The sequence below is a fragment of the Antedon bifida genome, chromosome 5, assembly GCF_963402885.1.
Source record: "Antedon bifida chromosome 5, ecAntBifi1.1, whole genome shotgun sequence".
Lineage (NCBI taxonomy): Eukaryota > Metazoa > Echinodermata > Crinoidea > Comatulida > Antedonidae > Antedon > Antedon bifida.
This window is the reverse complement of record NC_136230.1, coordinates 22,098,640-22,120,664: the sequence shown is the minus strand read 5'-3', so window position 1 is coordinate 22,120,664 and position 22,025 is coordinate 22,098,640. Positions and strand designations below refer to the sequence as shown.

Sequence of the window (22,025 nt, the reverse complement as noted above, 5' to 3'; positions counted from 1 at the left end):
TCTCATCGTTCAAAGTTGGAGTTGCAAAAATATGGAACAACTTACTTACTTGAATATTTGATATCAAATATTCAACAATTACTAATTTATAGATTTCATTTCTTTTCATAAAACTGAAACTTTTGTCACCAGTATGGTTGGTAAGTTTTCAACCTGTCAACTTTTGGCAGAAGCTTGAAGGAAATAAAGATACAGCTCATTCATAAGCTTCATAGGCAGCATTAACTCCCACTTCTCATCTTCTACAAATGTGTACCCCTACAGATGGACCACCATTATACACTAGTTTGGTGAGTGCACATCGTTGTGGTATAACAACTCATTTACTAGGGAAAGGCAAGATAATGCCTAGTGATGACTCTTGCCCGAGATTAGTGGAGGTGGACAGATTTCGATCCAGTTAGCTAGGTCTATGATATTTGAACATGTATCTTTGGGAAAGTAGTTTTAAGGCCAGTGCTTTTGTTGAAACTGAACTTGTATTACCTACAAACATGACACAAATATCTTAAATGGAAACATCTCTAAAGGACGTCACATAAGCACATACTAAGAAAAAGGGATTCTAAGTGACGTAACATTTTGTTTGAAAGACACTTTTCATAAAGATATTATCTTTAATACAGAGATTTGACGAAATGTAAATGATGCTGACAATAATTGTTAAACTATCGCTATATTTGTCTGTCACAAGACAACGATATCTGCACACATGGAAAGTACACATGCTTTTATCAAATATTTCTTAGCTCGTGACCACCTGAACTACGGCCGGTTATTTCCGCTGTATCCCTATCAACAGATTACTGAAACAAATTCCAGATATTGGACAGAGTTTATGAGAGGACATTAATTATGTGTGAGATCAGATCAGTACACAATTAATGTTATTATAGATGGTTAGGTGCTAGTAAACTCAATCTATAAAACATATGAAATGAGGTATTGCAGTGCTTTTGCTAATTTGTTTCTGAATAAGTTTGTTGGGATCGCGTTGAGGTTTGATGGATACAATAGTAGAGAACGAAAGGACGGTCAACTTTCTGTATCACATTCAAGACAGCTCACTGATTAGAAATATTTTATTAAGGACTTTAGCAGAGTTCTTGTTAGTTGTCATTTAACTGAAGAAGTTGCTGGTCACCATTTTGTGTTATTCACCATGTTTTTATCAAAGGCCTATCATTTTGTGTCATTTCAATCTAATTGTATTTAACTTACACACATTTTAATAAGAAAGTTAATCCATTTATTTTAAATGGCGGCGATTTTAAAATTCAAAATGTAGGTTTATAATAATGATTATATAGCAAGAAACCCATATGGCATTATTGTTAACTTAAAATATTATTCATAATGGGTGTCACTTTGTCCAATATGGTACATTTATTGGATATTTGGCGGCCATCTTGGATTTGACACCTTAAGCTTATTTTAAAAATTGGCAACATATTTGTTTTATTACTTTACATCCTAAAGACACTAAATCAGCTGGAATTTTGCTTGTAACAAATAAAATGACACGAAATTACACAGTTGGCTACATTAATAAGGCATAGTAAATTGTTGGCGTTTTGTGAGTTTTATTAATAAATCAATCATTATAATAATTGAATTCTCTTTTACCTAGTCGAATTATTTCTGTTGAGCAATCAACAATACCATATTAGGTATTTACGAGCCTATAATGCTTTGTCAATTTGTCCTTCAGCGATTCTTAGTCAGTTAATTAACCTTTTATTTAGTCAGTAAATTAACCTTTTGCCAATATTGTACAGTATGTCTATATCATACATAATAATAGACGTACGCGATAAATCACCGTACGTATGTGAAAAAAATACTATAATGAATTCCAGTTATTTGTTTAACTACAGATCGCTACATAATGTCGGACAGTTTGACTAGACGTTTGAATGATGAGAAATACAAGAACTGGATGAAGACAGGTCAAGTACTTAAGATATTACTAGATGATATCTTAGTACCATTTGCTAAGAAAAGATTAATTGAGTTTCATGAATGTTTGAAACAAAAAGATCCTTACAAAAAAATATGTCAATCTTGTCCGGAAAAAAAGGAACCGCCTACAAGTTGTAAAACATGTACTACATGGAAGAACAATATATTAAAGGAGCACAGTAACCCGCAGAGAGGTGTAAAATGGACGAATATTGACCCAAAGATCTGGCCCAAATCTATCTGGGAGGTAGCGAAGACATACATGCCTAAAGGACAACAGCCAGGTGTCTACAGTCCAGATACAAGTTCTGTATTGAATTTTATACTTCTATGCAAGATATTTAAAGATAAACGAATTGGAGACAAAATGATTAAGAACGTAAATAATTAAAATTGTATTTTACTATTAATTTTTTAGCCTTATACTTCATTTATCAAAAATCACTTTTTGATTTTCACAAAAAGTCTATAGTCTATAATTTTTTAAAAATGACAAGAAAAAAATTATACTTAACTTGAAATAGCACATTTTGTTAAATTTCTGTAATACGGTTCTGTGCAATGTCTATCCACTATTGGTTCTATGATACTTAGATATTTAATTTGTGTTGTGCGATGATAAAACAGAACTACAGAAATAATATAATTTGGATCTTTTCTATTTATTTGTTTAGGTTCTTCAAGTACGTAACGCTGTGATGCACTCTGGAATGAACATATCAGATGAACATTTCAAGGCACACGTCAATACAATAAAGCAAATGATGAATATATTACGAACATGTATAGACGACACAGATGCTATTGCAGCACTCAAGGATGTTGATGGTGTAAGAAATATTTACAATGCAGTTTTTAGAAGCACCTTTACATTTACCTCTTGCATTTACACCATTTTGCATTTCCACCAAATTATATTTATACACGCCTAGTTGTGTATTTACTTACCATTAAACTTGTGTGGAATAATATAATGCATTCTAACTTGATCCAAAAGCAAAATCATTTTACCCAGCACTTACAAAATTATCTTATAAAGAAAATGATAATTAAAAACGGGTTTTGTTTTAAAGCTTCTTTCAGCAATAATTAAATTTACTAACAAGTAACAACTATAAAATAATAAAAATAGATTTCCAATTTAGATAGTCGCATGATTTTTTACTCGCAAAAAAACAAAGTTGTTTTATCCTCTTATAAGTATTACGATTTCTTTTTCAGTTATTAAAAGTAAACATAAAAATAATTGATGACGCAGTAAAGCAAAGGTACTGTAGGTCTATGATATTTTGATATATTAAAAAAAAATATTATGGCATTAGTTTCCACAGTGCCTGTTTGTTTTACTATTTTAAAAACTCAAAAACTTTATTTTGCTCATAAGCTATACTCTCGTTGTGAAACGACCGTGAAATAATTTGTTTTCATGCAATACGAGTATAACTGTTACTGACATAAAGGAATGTCTTTTTGTGTGTTATTTCAGTGTATCTGGCAACTCAACTCAATTTAAACAAAAGGAGGAAAATCTTATATCACAACATTTTATGGCAATAGATGAAGAACTTCGTAGCATAGACGATGCGGCAACTTACGAGGTAGATACTAATAAATATTTGATATGGGCAGTTACACAGATCTATCTTTAGTACACCCTCCCCCTCTCTCTCTCTTCCTCCCTCTTCCCCATCAAACATCTGGAAGGAAGACAAACCTAGGCCCACTCAGCCACCTGACTGATTATGACAATTGCTGCTTTCTTGATATAGATGCAGGCCTTGATTAGGCACAATCTTTAAAATTTAAGATTCTCGGAATTACTATCTCATTTAAGAAGTTAAATGATTTAGACGTTTTTGGTTCGGTTTTCACATTTACAGAGAATGAAAAAAGACTTCCAGAAGAGTTTGAGTGTGTTTTTCAAAGCAAACCCTGATTTGGAAGACTTCGGACGTTTCAAAGGTGCCCGAATAGGTCTTCAGTTTGAAGAAAGACAACCGATAGTGCGTCGACGTGATGATCTTGATCCTTGGTGGGGCTGGAATTTACCATATGTTAGGCCTAATGATCGGGAGATGTATGTATGTACCATACAATAAAGCAAGTGCATACTGTACAAATCATAACATAATGTATGATTGTAGGATTTTATCTTATGAAAATATCGTATTCATTCCAAATGTTTTCTGTTTATTTAGCAATTAATAATTTAGAATTATAATAATATTACAATTTACAGAACAAATATAATCTCGTTTACTCCAAATCTTATTACAATAAATTACCAAATGTATATTTTTTCAAGTGATATTTACTGACTGAAATTTGTCCACTCTTCTATATCACGTTGTCGGTTTCTAATGTATTAACGATTAAGGAAATTATACATATAATATTAATAATAAATATCTATATATAATTATACTAAAATGGATTAAAAAACATAGAGAAAAACTTATCACAAAAGCAGATATAACCCAATGTTCTCTGATTTACGAGAAGTGTATCTTAAGAAAAGTTGAAAATATTATGAAAGACACCACTAATCCGTTACGTTACAGCCTGTTGCAATAGATCTGGAATTAGACTACGAGTACCAACAGCCAATCTATGTAGAACTAGGAAGTCATTTGTTGTAAATAGCATTGATATGTATAATTCAAATGTTAGACACTATAATGCAATTTTCGTAACATTTTAATCATTCTTTTATCATTATTTTTTAATCGTTTTAACAGTTTTTTACATTGGTCTATTGTTTGTGATTTTTGGGACAATATGCGTTTTTATCAGTATGTTAACATTGGTCTATTAACCATATTTTACTATTGGCATATAGCGTGTTTGCAATTTGATGCATTTTTCTTTGTAGTTTATTTTCTTAATTTATGGCAAGCAAAATGAATTTCCATTTTAAGTGGACCAATAAAATGACGCTTCTGGATCAAAGACATATAGACGTTCAGAGGCCGTTAACCGGACCAAAGGAAATTACAAATATCGGTTGTTGGAATGTAATAACACTGTTTCTATTGGAGAAAATGTTCTGTAAGAGAATATATCTTGCACCACTATGGTGTCGCAATAATGATGTCAAAGAAAGCAGAGCAGACATTACTTGAATAGTAGAAACCTATGATAGATCCATGTATGTCATACTCTAAATATATCAAAGTATCAATAATTCAAGCATATGCATATAAATTATCAATAAAAGATGCAGAAGAAGAGGATAAAGGCAATTTCTACGAGCAGCTACAATCAGTTTGGACAGTAAGGCATAATGGGAAAGCATGGTATCGGCACGAGAATGAAAATGGTGAAAGACTAATGTAGTCGACTTTGTGGTCTTAACAATCTTGTTGTCACAGGAACCATCTTCCTACATCGGCTTATATACAAGCAAATGATTTCTCCATACGGAAAGAATCATAATATTATTGATCATTTACTAGCAAGCATACAGCACTGTTGAAATTATTGTGGAAACAACAGCATAAAAATAAAAGGAAGAAGTTTGACACAACAAAACTGCAGAAACAGACTGTCACAGCCAAATTCAATATTGAACTCAGAAATATGTATGATGTACTGCCAGAATGTAATGAAAATGTGTAACAAAAATGGCAAAAAAAAAAGGATGCTTACAAACAAACAGCAAAACATTTTCTTGGGTACAAAAAGAATGGAAAGAAGCCATGGATCAGCAAATAATAATGAACGCTTGTTAAAGAAAGAAAGAAACTTATATATGAACAGGCAAATCTGAACGAATAAAACACTAAAGACAGGGATGTTAAGAAGAGTATGAGAAAGGCCTCAGAAAGTGGGCCGACGACCTTGCGTCTGAAGCAGAGAATGCACAAGGAAATGGGAGAATGAAAGAGTAGTACCAGATCACAAAGTCTTTATGCAATGACAAACCAAAACTAGTGACAAAAGACAAGGATGGTACACTACTCACTTAAGAGACGATGAGGTGAACAAGAAGTCCTTAATAGACAAAATGCAATGAACTTAGTGACAGATGATGTGGTTGAAAATGAACCTATAATTGATAATAGGACAAACTGAAGAATGTTGAAAAAAGGAGAAATCTGGTGGAAACGATAAAATAACTGCCAAATTGCTAAAGATAGACATAGATACAATAGTCGACTGGCTTTGCTGATATATATTGGGAGCAGGAGGAGGTACCGATGACATGGAAACAGGGGCTTAAAGGTGATCTTACAGTGTGGTAATTGGAGAGGAATCACGTTAAAATCTGTCCCAAGCAAAGTACTTGGAAGAGTGCTTAACATGATAAAGGATGGAGTGAATAGCAAGTTGAGGACTGGATTTTGAGGTAGTAGGAGTACAGTTGAGCAGATATTTTTGTTAAGAAATATCATTGAGCAAGTTGTGGAATGGCAGTCAACCTGAACGTCTGTGGACTTTGCAATAGCATTCGATTCTATACATAGACGATAAAGCAAGGAGTTGTCATGTCTGGTTTTTTCTTTCTGATTGTGGTGAACTGGATCATGAAACATGCAACAAACGGTAATAACACTGGGATACACTGGAAATTCACAGATAAATTAAATGATCTGGAATTTGCTGATGACATTGTTCTTCTGTCATCTATCATAGAGCGCATGCAAACTAAAGCAAAACAACTACACGAATATGCAGCAATGACTGCAAATGTATGCAGAGAAAAAGTTCTTAGAATAAAGAGAGATCAAACTACAGGTTATCAGTAGCTGGGCATAAACTAAACTAAATGAAGTGGAGAAATACACATATTAACGGTTAGTGTTAGTAATAAGGGAAAGAAGGGAAGAAGACATAAACAGAATCCGGCAAATGTGTGAGGAAAATCCTCAAAATCATATGGTAAAATGTCGTTTCAAATAAAGACATGCTAATGAAAACCAAAATGAAATTAGTGAGCGAGGAGGTCAGAGAGTAAGGCGTTAAAAATGGATTGGACACGTCCAAAGGATGGAGGATAGCTGCCACTGTATGACTGCACAAACGTGGTTTTCAGAAGGCAGTAGGAAAGTAGGGCGTCGTCCAAAAACAACCTGGATACGAACTTTTGAGAGGGAGAGAAAGACTTTTGGGTGAAGGTCATAAACTGAAGCCAAGCCTGTAGCAAGAGACCGAACGATCAGATGACTGTAAGGTAATACAATGTCTTGAGTCTATACATAACTATTGAGCAAAATGTTTCTTTAGAATCTATTCGTAAAGTTTGAATACAATAAAAGTTCCATCCCGTAATCATTTTATTTGTTTCTTAATTAAGGTCACTGTGTTGCACTTAGTGAACAAATACTAATCTAAAAAAAATTCCCGGAATTGTCAGAATTATATTCTTTACAATTCGTTTACACTTTGTTTATAAACGTGAAAAGTACCTTTTAGCAGGGAAGAGTAAGCTTTTATTATGCTTAAGTTTCTTATCCGATGCGGTATAACATTACAGAAAAAGACCCTATGGAGCACGGGTAACAGCTAATATTATTGCTATGCTGACAAATATATGTTAATATTGTGGTACTGTGTGTCAGATAGATATTAAATTTTCATAATTCAATCAAATAATTGGTAGTGTATATTCCAATAAGATTTGTTATAGATTGGTGTTAACTTAAGAGTTCATAAAGGTTGGAAATTATAGCATATTAACAATATTCTAGTCCAATTTATTATTTTAATTATTATATAATTCATTTAGTGTGTACCTTTGGTACCGAGTTGTTGTTATTTACCTCTATCGAAGTACAGTGTCGTTGAATAAATTACCAACTTTAAGTTAGTCATCTGTTATGTTGTGATGTATTTTGTTGTAGTCACACAAGTTTCCCATACCACCGATGGATTTTGCATAATGTTGCTCTGTGGGAAGATCTGTGTTCCAAACAAGTTTACATTCTTCTATAGTAAAGATCATGTGCATTTAAACCATTCTCTACACCTGTTTATTTCCGTTACGTGCAAAGACAAGTTACAAAGTTAAAAAAGGGTTTAAAATATCGTCGTTCAGATGAGAGAATTGTTTAAAAGTAATGCAAGAATAAAGTAATCGAAGCAATATTCTATACCATTTTTTAAATATACAAATAAAAAAATAATATAACATTTTAGTTTTTAAAAATTATGCGATTTCTCTATTCAAGTCAAATAGAACTAATCAAATAAGCAACGAATAATTTGTAATTATAAATATTATATTTTCATCAAATATATCGGGCAAAAATAGGTATCAAAACATTTTATAATGTATACACACCATTTAAAAAATGTATTACATTATAATTAGCACCTACTTGAGGTTATGCAGTTTTATACAGATATTGCCTGCTTAGAGGTGAAATATAAGATTTGACATCCCCGAGGGAATGATATTATGTTCGAGGGAATATATATATCCCGAAGCGGCAGCTGAGGGATATATAATTCCCCGAGAACATAATATCATCCCGAGGGGATGTTAAATCTTATATTTCACCGATATAAAAGGCGATATCTGTTATATTATATAGCCAAGAACAAGTCTGCTGGGTTGGGTGAAGCTAGGCTAGGCCTCCTAATTCTATAGTATTTGTATTGTATGTAAACAAGCCTCCTGCCTAGACACCTTACCTTGCGAAGAATAATATACAGATAATTACTAATTAATGATTCCTTGGAAATAAAATATTCACTTAGGCCTAGGTCGTTTAAATTAACAGAAGAATTTCCATCAATAAGCCTATTAATAATAATATTATAATCAGGTAGGCCGAATAAACAATTCATCGTCTTCTCTTCGAGGAACCGAATCACCGGATGTTCAGCGCGTACTAGTTACTAGGTTACTACCGTGAGTATTGACCAATCACAAACGGTGTTTCATCACATTTAGGGAGGACTAATAACAAATGAGGGCGCTATGTATGCATAGTTTAAATAGTTTAGATGAATAATTTCTTGAAGCAACTTCCGTGGCGCAGCGGCGGAAGCGTTGTCTTGCGATGGAGTGACAATTCCACCCGAGTTCAAATCCAGTAGCTGACTTTTGTTTATTTATCGGCGAACGCGAGTGTTGCCACACGAAAATTACACAGTCAATATCATCGAACTCGAGAATGTATATGATTAATGACAGGGGACACGATAATTACGCGAAAATTACTCAGTCAATATCATCGTTCTCGAGGATATATACGATTTACGATCCTCGAAGAGACAGTCATGTGACGCAGTTTCAACCAATCACGTTCACGTATTTACATAGGCTATGTAATATTATACAGATATTGACTGCGTAGAGGTTAATATAAGATTTGACATACTCGAGGGAATGATATTTTGTTCGAGGGAATATATATTTCTCGAAGCGCTAGGTGAGGGAAATATATTTCTCGAGAATGTCCATTAATAAGCCAACACTAATAATAATAATTATTATTATCAAGTAGACCGAATAAATAATAATTCGAGGAGGAGCCGAATCACTGGATGTTTCAGCGCGCCGCGCGTACCAGGTTACTACCGTGCGTATTAACCAATCACAAACGGTCTTTCATCACATCTAGGGAGGACTAATAACAAATGAGGGCATATAATAGTTTAGTTTAAATAGTTTAGTTGATTAATTTATCCAAGCAAGTTGAGTGGCGCAACGGATAAAATGTTGATGTGATGGTGTGACAAATCATTGCGAGTTCAAGTCCCAGTAGATGACTTATAATTATGCGAAAATTACTCAGTCAATATCATTGTACTCGAGGATATATACGATATACGATCATCGTAGCGGTTGTCATGTGATGCAGTTTCAACCAATCACGTTCACGTATTTACATAGGCTATTTGATATGACGAAGTAACACACAGTAACAGCATATTCTTCTGAAGAAGTTTTTCGTGGAAGGAAAAACGAAACCGTTAAGAAAAGAAGGTATTTACGATCTATTCTCGTAATTCGTACCATTAGTTTGATAAAAATAATTTTTTTACACAGTACTGTATATTAGCAGACAGACCTCCCAACTCTCCAGATAAATTCACGAGTCTCTTATTATATCTCCTGCTAAAATGCATTTTCTCCAGATTTTTGGATAAAGAAAAAAAGTATCCCGATATCCCAAAAATATATACAATATAATGTCTACTACTACTGTGCTCTAGAGAATAGAAAACATACTAATATCGGTCCGTAAGAATTTTCCAATAAATTAATGAGTTTGGCACCGTATTGTTAGCCCATGGATTAAAGAATAGAAGGATATGCATCGACGGGGTGACATCAAACGATTTTACAACGCGCTTGCCTATACTAAAGCACTGCTGCCAATCAAACAAACACGCTCATTGAACTCCGTGTCTCTAACCGCGGCCCTCTGTAAAACGCTGCGAATCAACTGTTACATTTTTTTAGATCAAAATGTAACCATTTAGAAATCGTATGCGCAGTCTGAATGTTCTATTGACATGTCTGCGTCGATGATTAATTGACAACAAAAATATATTGCTGAACAATTCTGTTTTAGTTTCATCACAATCGGACTACGAAAAGTTCACTTTCTTACGACTGGTAATTTTAAGTAGTTGGTAATATTAATAAAATATGCAATTTTTTTATTTGAATTATCATTATTTGCCTGCCATCTTCTGTCATTAAAAATTGCGTTAATCTATAGAATATTAAATTATGCATTTGACCATGTATGTTGTTAGCGTGGCCGGTGTTCACACATACAACAATCGTGTTTTTAATATATGGCTAAGCAGTGGTTTCTTCATAAATCTCCTTAATTATCGATGTGATTATATTTAAATTGTAGTGCCTGGTGATTGGCTAGTGGTTATGTCATCCACATCACATCCAATCACCGGGCCTAATTGAATGAAAACAGCGATCCTTGGTCCGGGATTGGCTGGCTATGTATAGTTGCGATACGTTACCTAGCGGTCGTTTTGAAAAGTACACGCAGGGCAAACTTAATCACGAACAAACGAAGTACCTATTATTATTCACACAAGAAGTAAGACAACGGTGAGTATATAGATCATGATTAAATGTTGTATCTACTACACTTAAGATTAGCAGTATCAATGTCGGCAAATCATATGGTTTACTAGTAAGCCTAGAAGGCCTAGGCCTAGTATTCTTGCTGATTTTGTAATTTTACATGTAGGCTGATACAACAAATAGTTATTGTCTCAGATGTAGGGCTACTAAAGGTCATAAAATGCTACTTTAATGTCATAAAAACATTAGCGAAAATCAATCGCGGCAGAAACCTATACTAATTACAATTATAGCATCTACAATTCTAAGCCAATAACAATATAGTATTGTTTTTATCTGGTATATTGATGAAGTAGGCCTACACTAGGGTCTTCACAATAACATACAATGTAATTTAATAACTGTTTTCAATAAAAATTATACTCAGTGGCGTGAGGCAAAGGCCTGAAGCCACTTGTTTAGGAAACCTAAGTGGCCCTCCAAGTTTCAAAGATCGAGGCCTGGGACGTTTTTAGCATTTTCGACATATTTTATGCTTGTTCCTCTGGGCACTGCTCATGGGCCCCAAGCTTCAGGGTCCCTGAGTTTAGCCAGTGAGCGCACATAGTCGTTACGCCACTGATTATACTGTTCAAATATGTATGAATACATAGGTGCAACAATATTTTCTATTTTCTAGATAGAAAATGAGCAATCACCAGTTGTGTCTGCAAACGATTTGTAGGCCATGTGGTAGCAGTAAGGTTTCTATGAAGGACCGGAAACCAAAGAACGCGCGAAAGAAGCGTAGCCAACAAGGTTAAATGTCGTTGCACATGTGCAGTAAACAATATATTAGGCACGCGACCGTTTCGTTGTTACCATGCGGTTAATTAAACTGTAACATTGTGGACGGTCCGCGGTCTGTCGGTGAGAGTCAAGGAACCCTTGATCTCACGTCGATGCATATCCTTCTATTCTTTAATCCATGGTTAGCCTTTGACACACCAGACATGCTCATTTATTTAGACTAGATGGTTCTCAAATACACAGTAATTTCAGCGTCAAAAAAACTGGCGATTTCAAATGTACGTACCGCAGGACTATACATTAGGGAGGTTTCGCAACCTTACGAATACGATAACGAAAACGGATACGTCACACGTTTGTGAAACTTTTGAGGTGATCCCCATTTCATATTCGTAAAGCGTATTCGTGTTGACGAATATCACCAGTCATATTCGTAACTACAAAACGAGTATAGTTTTTGATCTATTTTGCACATTTTGCATTTGAATCAGGAACGATTCATGATTATAATATAATTATAGATTTATTGAAAGTAATTTACTAAAGTAATTTACTAAAATGCTAGGTCAATTTTGATAAATAGCAGTTTTTAAAGTCCTCACTCGCTTTGATGTTACGCTAGGCCTAGGCAGCCAAGCACCAAGCAACACGTACCCGCGCTTCGCTCAAATTTACCGCAGTCATATTTTAGACGGCGCTCTCAATATTTCGTTGCCATGCGAAACAGATTTTTACTGGCTTACGAAAACGAATATGTGTGCGTGACGTATCTGTTTTCGTTTTCGTATTCGTAAGGTTGCGAAACCTCCCTATTTATGGCGAATTACGACGAATCGTTTTCTATGTTTCTATTGTCGTTTTCAGAAACGAATAAATAGACACGATGATTAATGTAGTCAACTAAAATTAGCACACTGGGAATTAGGCCTACTTCCGAAGGAGAAACAAAAAACTAAAACTGTCCCTCTTATAGTTGATTGAAATAGTAAAGTACATGTAACGATACACCACTACGACGTTTGTATTTTTTATAATTACTAATTAATACAATAAACAGTAACCACATTCACAGTAAGAAAATTTCGATTCAAATGGCGACCAAAAATGGTTATTACGTACAGTATTTACAATATTGTCAAAGTATTGCAATGCTATATCTCAGTTTTAGGTTTATTCTCAAAGGGCCCATAAATTTACCTACTTGTGTTAAACCATGGAGGGCTCATAAATTTACCTACAAACTGGGAGTCTGAGAGATTGGAATGTTCCAATCATCGCAAATCAATACATTTTTGTATAAACGTATAATATTAAATCTATAAGAAAATCGGCCTGTCTTCAACATTATGATACTGTACTCGAGCTGTTCAACCGGTTTTCAGCTATTAAAAACAATTATGGTAGGAGGAGATAGGAAAATGCGAAGCATCCTCGTATTATTGTGTGCAGGTATTTTTTAAGAGGACATCCATTAGACAGTGTATACTACGGTCGGAAAACAACCCTATTTGGGGCAAATCGTTCAACCTAAATTTGTTTTAATTGTCAATAACTAATTATCTAACTCAATTTAATTAGTAAACAGGGTTACATCTAACCAATTTTATATACCATCGAGTAAACATTCTAGAAATAAAGCGCGATTTACCGAATTTTGCCCTTACGTAAATTTATATATAGATGTCAATATCGTTTAATAGCGCCCACTAAGATTGATATTTTCAAAAGAATATAGCGGTGTCTATAGTTTGGACATGTTCTTTAATATGATCTCCGGATAGGCATTCATATAAAATACAATAAAGGTAGGCCTACCAATAATGTACTCACATGAAAGAGAAAGTGTACTACTTGTGTATTTCAATATACAGAAAATCTGCTAGTTCAAATGAAAGTAAAAAGGGTGTCTTTAGTACAACATTTAGGTGGTTTGCCTTTTTCACAAATATTTAAATTCTACTTCAATATTATACTCATGCAGTACTATGTGTATACAAATTAGTATTGTTGTAAATTGAGAAATGGAAATCTATATCTATCTATTATTATTTTTTTCAATTAGTGTTTTTGCTACAGATTAATAAACGTTATGATGAAGTGAAAACCCTTGAAGTAAACAGGACGTTTATCCACTTTCCACTTATTCACGTTACTAATTCTATTTATTCGATGGTATATAAAGTTGGTTCGTACTTTCGGTACTGATTTTAAGCACCTGATGTAACTCTGTTTACTAATTAAATAGAGTTAGATAATTAGTTATTTACAATTAAAACTAATTTAGGTTCAACGTGTGCCCCAAATAGGGGTGTTTTTCGATCGTGGTATACACTGTCTAATGAATGTCCATCTTGACTCGCACACATTAATACGAGGATGATTCGCATTTTCCTATCTCCTTCTACGATAATTGTTTTTAATAGTTGAACACCGGTTAAACAGCTCGAGTACAGCATCATAATGTTGAAGACAGGCCGCCTTTCTTTTTAAAATACTACTTTGATAGATTTAATATACGTTTATACAAATGTATTGATTTGCGATGAACGGAACATTCCAATCTCTCAGTCTCAGTATAATTATTTGGTTCAACACAAGTAGGTAAATTTAGGGGTCCTTCAGGGGTTTACACATAAACGTTATTACTGTGAGTGTAATAAATATCACCACAATCAATAACCCAGCCAAAACCGCAATTACAACATTTATACTGATCGAGTTTGAAGTACAGTAGTACCATCTATAAATGAAAAATGAAAGTATGAACGAAACTGTAATAGAGCTGCAGCTGATGGGTATCGAAAGAACTGTAAGGAAACAAAACAGTCAGCTTCAGCTCATTGTAATTACTATTGAGACTTGGGGTAAGTAGTCTAACACGGATGTATGTACTTAAAGCCAGTCATCTGTTAAAATGTTGATACTGTTACTGTAGTCTCAGAATGTTTCCATACTGATAGACTGTGTATACATTAAATGTTACTGTTGGGGAAATCTGTGTACCAAACTGGTTCCATGGTCTATGTATGTATATTCTTTTAGTCAAGATCATGTGCATTTAAACAATTATTAATAAAGGATTTTTTTAAATAAGGTCGTTCAATGATTTGTTTAATGAAAGAATAAAGAAATCGAAGGCAATCTTCTACCATCTTTTTAATATTTAAAAATTTAATATAACCAACAGTATGCGACTGAGCTATTGGTTGAATAGAACCAATAAAAAAATAAGCAACGAAAGAATGGTAATGCTAAATAATATTAAATACATGGAATAGGGCAAGAAACAATATTAACAACTTGAAAAATATTTTATAATTTATACACCTTTTATTACACAGTATTATTATTAGCACCTACGTGAGGTAGGCAGTTTTACGGAGTAAACCAAAGTTGACGCACACGCACGGAAGTAGCACATACGTGCGTCAACTCTGTTAAAGAAATACAAAGTTGACGCACACGCACGGAAGTAGGACATACATGCGTCAACTCTGTTAAAGAAATACAAAGTTGACGCACGCACAAAACGCGTCACCTTTGCACAATGCAAAGAAGCATGCAAATAGGTTGAGCTAAAGTTATGAAAGAGAATATTCATGTTTCGTAAAACGCAACTGCATTGGCAAGAATAGATGAAGAAAAAAAATATCCCGATATGCATTTAAAAAATATAATTTCTACTAGGACCTACTACTAAGCTCTACAAAATTAAAAACATAATACTAAGATGTTTACAATAAATTCATGCTTTGTTATATATTTGAAATAATAAGCTGGCATCGTATTTTCGGCATTTTGGCTTACCAGCCAATACATAATTAATAGCACACTCTATGGTTTGATATATTTGTTTAGTAGCACTCTCTATAGTTTGGGCCTCCTGATATTAATGTTTGGAGGTCTGCTTGCATATCAATTTTAATTTAAATCACATGAAATACAGATCACTCACATTAAATAGCAACACTTGTTATTAAAAGGTACAATGAGTAAAATTGTGAAATACTATAAATTTGTATGTAGAGGCATCTTATACATCATCAAATTATTATGTAATTGCAACACTTACAATGATTAAGGGCATCCTTAGTTTTCTTAGTTTACTCTGCATATTAATATTCTACAAATTAATTTAATATCATTAATACAATTTTTATTAATTAATAATACTGTACATGTTTTGTTAAATTGTAATGCATCAATTACTTGTGTAATTCAGAAAATGTGCAAGTTTTAAGTGAAAGTAAAAAAGATGTTAATATTGATTAGTGTACCCTGCTTATTAATATTCTAATATTTAATTTAATACCATTAACACATTTTGCTAAATAATTTTATACTGCAAATGTTTGATTTAACCTTAACTACATCAATGGATTTTGATCTGCTAGTTAAAATACTCTTAATGCAAAAGTAATCTAAAGTGTATACAAATTAGTATATTGGTAGGAAATAGAGAGATGGAAATCAGAATCAATATTCTTTAAATTAGTATTTTCACTTTAACAATAAATGTTATGTTGTAAGTAAATTCCAATGAGTAAATAAAACCCCATTTTATATACATTAACTTTCTCCAATTTTATATTGTCTACAAAATGTTAATCTTTTATAATCAATCTTTTTTTAGATGTCTCCTTTGCTTAAAAAACAATCATTTACAATACAGTACATTAAAAAATAATCTTGCTCTATAAATTTACTGTTTACAGGCTCTTTATTGCAACGATCCCCACCCTTCACCCAATAAACTACCACCTCCCCTTCCAATATACAATTCTATCATCACCACGTCTATAATAGATTGTTTCCAACAATTCACCATTTCTTAAGCTCTGTCTACACTATCAAACTTTATGTAACAATAACATGCCCAAATATGAACCTGATGATGTCATATCACTACTAAATTTAGGCACGTCAGACATATTTTGTCGAATTAGTTTGATAGTGTAGACATAGCTTAAGTTATTTAGTAATCATTAACTAATATCTTATGTCCGTGTACTTATAAGTATTTTTATTTCCTCTTTGTAAGACAAAAAATAAAATACCACCAACAATCAATAAGACAGCCACAACCGCAATTACAACACAAACCACAATCAATGTTGTCTTACTACCTCCACTGTCAGCTGGGGTTCCAGTTGGGCTGGGTCCAGTTGGGCTGGGTCCAGTTGGGATGGGTGCAGGAGGTGCTTTACACTCTGTTTCTGAAATGACAATAAATAGCATAGTAATATCTTTTATTATAAACTTGTTCAAAGAATTCATCTGCTTTTGATAGTGTAATTCTTACTTTTATTACATTTAATAACATGAATTTAAATTGTTCATTTTGTTTATGATTTCAGAAAAAAAGATTGCTTTTATATTTTCTCTACAAAAGTACCCAAAACCATTTGACAGACACTGTATTTGAGGTCTTTTTCCATATTTATCATAATAATGCACTTTTCTGGTTACAACTACAGTATGAAACAAGGTCACTAAAGTAAAAAACAGTTAGTAGGCCTACAGTACTATTCGTGTGATGGAGTTTAGCCCAGAAGCGAATAATTTAGTACTTAGTTTGAGCCATAGTAATGGTACTTTAGATTTGAATACTATTATTATTAACAAAATGTTTTCAAAATAATAGTAAATTATTCAATGAATTTAAATTAAATTTTAGTTACTGTTGTAGGACCTCACAAAATAAAGTTATTGTAGCTTGTATTGTCTTTTCTTTCCGATTTTTTTTTTTTTTTGGGTGTTGTGAAATATGTATTATACTGTCAGTGTCATCAACATTATAATTAAGACACAGTTCAATGTTCAAAGTATGCAATAAACTTACTAGTTCCATAACCACCACCTGAAACAGCCTGTGCAAAAGGTTGCATTTTGACATTAAACATGCTGACTCCAATAGGACTAAGACCAAGATTGAATTCCACTTTATCACAACCAATGTAACTTCCAATCTCAGCAGACGGTTGGTAGTCCTTCGTTTTCTCATTAAACATTTGTCCTGATATTTAAAAAAACTTATTTAAAAAGTGACCAAATGATATACAGTAAAACATTACAAAATTGTTATGTTACCAAAGTCGGACTGACTTAAATAAGTCTTGAATCAGTTTTTCTTTAAAATCAAGCATTCAAAAAGGGCTTCTCTTGGATGAACAGTTTTGTTTAGATAAAATTAAAATTGCATGCAATGCATGAATGATTTTTCCCACAATGCATAATTATTAATTCTTTATTTTAATGAAGAATTCATGTCATTGTCATTAATAAAAATCAAAATAAAATACAAATTTTGATTTGACCGATCAACCCTACTGTATGTTTCAATTAATACATGCACTTGGGCAACACAATTTTTGTTTACATAGCCTGAATAATTTCAGAACAATGTGCAATTTACAACTTTACTTTTAAGTGTTTTATTATAATTAAAATGCTATACCTGATCGTTTTATATTTGTAGGAAAATGATTGTCAACAACATACTGGAGTGTGACCGTATCTAGTTTATATTTGCCACCATCTTTAATAAAATCCAGAATAAACTTCCAGAGAAGTCTTGAATCACTCGGAGATAAGTAGAAGCGAAGTAGGAGTTTAGCAGACTGAGCATCACAAGTAGACTCATCAAACATTGCATAACTTGCCAAATCAACATCAACGGTGCTGTTCTATGGCAAGAGAAACAAAAAAAAATAAATTAAATAAACTACTACTACACTACACTCAATAAAGAATGCTAGGAGTGTGCTCTCCTCATTTTTTAAATCTAAAATAAAATTATAAACAACTTCTTTATATACTGTATCTATTTTTGAAAGACTAACATTACAAAAATACTGGCTCCACCCTTAGGAAGATAGTGCAATTTAATAATCTCCAGATACTAGGAGTGTTTAGTATTAGATGGTTCGATTTAGTTATAATTTTGGATTGAAGTTGATTAGGGATTAATGCTACATTTAGAGCCTAGGATTATGTGGTACCAATTGTTATAGTTTTGAGGCTTCTGATGTTTAAGTAACACTGAATAAAAACAAATATTCAACATTACTTTACAAAAAAAACATAATATGTCTTCCTATATTTATGCACTTGTCAATTGTATGACCCATTATACGACCCCGAGAGAGGTGCGTCGTTTATAAATAATTACTGACGCAGGGGTGCGTCAAAAAACCTAGATGGTACGTCACATCAATGAACAAAGGTGTGTCAATGTCCGTCACTTTACCACCCACCATATCATAAACAACATGTTCACAGTGCGTCAAAATGGGTTTGTTATGGTCACCTAAAGTAAGTCAAATATTTGACAGATGGGTGGGTCATGGTATTCATAGTATGACACACCGAGAGAAAGAGAGAGTTGTATAGTGGGTCATACATATGACAAGTGCATTTCATTAACTGTTTGCATCAATATTCAACTTTTATAGGTTTTCGGTTTCAGTTTCAACCTGTCAGCGAATGTAAAACGACGATTAAACTGAATGGTTAAAATTATCACTACAGTTTAATATTTAATTTTCTAAAGAAAACCAGATAATAATAAAAGAAAATTAAATATTTACATTATTTACCATTACAAAAGAACCTATTAAACACTGTATAATGCATTTATTTTATACATCACTATTGAAAATCATTTATTCTGTAAATGAATGAAACTAATGGATAATTAAATGTGCATGCTATTCGAGGTACCTTGACGTTGAGTGAAGGAGAAATTACTGAAGGTTGTAAAAATAATTGTAATTGTAAAATTGTGAAACTTTAGGGCTGCGAATTAAATGAAATGAGCCATAGGAAGAGTACTGATACTTACTGTTCCATTATTATAAGTTACAGGTATTGTAAATCTTGCTCCAAAAGTCATCTTCATACAGTCTTTAAATGTCCAGTTGCCTGCTTTAGGTGGTGTGTCTGGATTCACACAACTTCCAAGTACTACAACTGATGCTACAATAATAATAATCAAATATTAGAATCAAAATCAGATGCAAAAAATTGCATAAAATTAAGTACATTACGACGACCATACTCTCTGAAAGAAAATAGGCCTAATAATTACACAGACCATTGAGGTAATAGTTATATCTCCATGCACAAACCAGTCATTCAAAAGAGGGCGAAATGACCATTTACCTCATAGATAGCCCCTCCTCGATTCAGTGATGCCCAGTAAAAGGCCTAGCCTATATAGCCTAGGGCTAGGCCTTTACTACAAAATAACCTACTACTGTACACTAGACTATAACCTACATACCAAATGTTAAGAAAATACAAAAGTATTTATTTTCCATTATGACATATAAATGCAACAACAGGGGCCGGGAAAGAGAAAGCACCGAACGATTATCATCAAAAGGAAAACAAAACACCACCGATGCTTATGAAACGCTAATAGTGTATTATTTATGAAATCTGATACTTAAGCACGGAATGGGATGGGCTAAAGACTATTCTCTTTAGGGTGATGTGTGTTTGGGTAGAGTGCGATGGTCCCTTGTTTTTTGGGGGGTTTTTTTTCTTGTTTTAAAAGCAGAAAATAGTTTCATTTTAGCTGACCAGAACTGAACTAGCGAAACTATTTTTCTTCAATGGAAACACGCCACCGATGAACCACAATTCTCTCCACTTTCCAAGGGCCCGTTTTAATTAGGCATGCAGATAGAAGGAAATCAATTATGAAGGAAATGTTATTTCCTTTATAATGTGTTGCTAGTATCTCAAGTTCAACATACGACTGTCGTTAGTTTTTAAGTCACCTACGAAACGAACCGTTATATAATTATGTTTATTTTTGTCTAACTGGTTGAGGATCTGTTAAATAATGAGTGCCGCGCGCCGAAAAGGACAATAACAATCATATGGTTGGGTAGGCTAGTCCCATGCACACATGCACATCCTTCAAACCCATTCATCCAAATATCCGGACGGCCCCATCCTATATCATTTAATTGACTCTTTAACTGTTGGGACATTCTATTTCTTTTCATTGTTTTTAACAAACAATGATTTACACGGCCAACTGGTGTTAAAATCAGTTCCGGGATTAAATTTCCCGGAAATGTTAATACACGCGCGCCAAGATGTATCTCGTGATATGATACGAATAGATACTTAGATAAGAGTAATCTTATCTATGGAACGCCAAAAAGAAAAAACTGTCATGACGATCACATAACCCAAGGAGTTAATTATCATATAGCTAACTATTATAATGTTTTAAAGAGAGAAATTGGATGAAAATTAATATATTAAATAGGCCTCTCACCTTCCAGAGTAAAGCACTTATTTTGCGCTGCAGCAAAATAATGGTTGTTTCCTATCAATAATATGTTTTTTATTGCAGAGCAAAATAGGGTTAATAGTGTTATATCGATTGTGATATTGTGATACTTCTGAATGTTAATTAAAGTATTCGCAAATTGAACTTGTTACTACAGTATAACAAAAACAATTTTCATTTCAATGTGAATAATAAAAATTCATATTTTTATCTTATTCTTATCTTATTTAACAGAATGTGACCTTTTGTTAATGTACAATTTTTACTTAACTGTTTTCTTCTCTTGTTTTTATTCTCATATGTATAAACTATACAGTCTAAATAAAATGCTATCAGTATCTAACTAATATCTCTTGTTATCTTCCTTTATATTCGTTTTCTATTATAATTTTTAATTCTTGCAAACGTTTGATAAAAGTTATATTTATTTCTACAGTGTCATGTCACATTTGCTTTATAATTTTTACAATGATATGATCCAAATAAGAAATTGAATATGTCTAAATATGGCTGTATTATCTCTGATGTTAAAATAAACAATCTCAAAATTATTGCTTTCAAAAATAGACGCAATCTAAGGAACATTGAAAAATAGAATTATAAAAATAATGAATTACAAATTTGTAATTCGTACCATGGTGTTATTCTTAGTTCAAACACAATCAACAAAAAGCAATCTTATCTTTTATACCAATTAATACATGGAACCATATTTTTGATTTGAAAATACTTCCTATTTTAACATACGGAAGTGAAATCTGGGGAATGTCAGACAGTACTAAACACTTCCGAGTTAGGTAGATTACCACTTTTTTTTAATTGTTTGGTTACAGTTGTAAGATTTTGGATACATATTCATGATAGATTTATTTTTAAGTACAATGAGTTTCAACTTTTCAAAATTAATCGTAATGAGAATTGTTTGGCACACCAGGTTAAGCATTTATTTTTGTC

General features: G+C 32.9%; 2 protein-coding genes across 2 annotated transcripts; one reads left to right on the top strand and one right to left on the bottom strand.

The window, feature by feature from the left end:
* Positions 1-1,888: 1,888 nt before the first annotated feature.
* LOC144843415 (uncharacterized protein CXorf38 homolog) lies at positions 1,889-4,601 on the top strand. Its single transcript, XM_078700200.1, has 6 exons — positions 1,889-2,341; positions 2,637-2,792; positions 3,184-3,230; positions 3,449-3,560; positions 3,843-4,043; positions 4,524-4,601. The coding sequence occupies exons 1-6, from the start codon at positions 1,889-1,891 to the stop codon at positions 4,599-4,601; spliced, it is 1,047 nt and encodes a 348-aa protein (XP_078556326.1).
* Positions 4,602-15,069: 10,468 nt separating this feature from the next.
* LOC144841918 (uncharacterized) lies at positions 15,070-20,197 on the bottom strand. The gene is made up of 5 exons (XM_078698214.1): positions 20,046-20,197; positions 19,605-19,738; positions 18,219-18,447; positions 17,604-17,777; positions 15,070-16,977 (listed from the first exon to the last, which is right to left on the bottom strand). Exons 1-5 carry the CDS (start codon positions 20,080-20,082, stop codon positions 16,751-16,753), a joined length of 801 nt encoding a protein of 266 aa, XP_078554340.1. The 5' UTR covers positions 20,083-20,197; the 3' UTR covers positions 15,070-16,750.
* Positions 20,198-22,025: the final 1,828 nt, after the last annotated feature.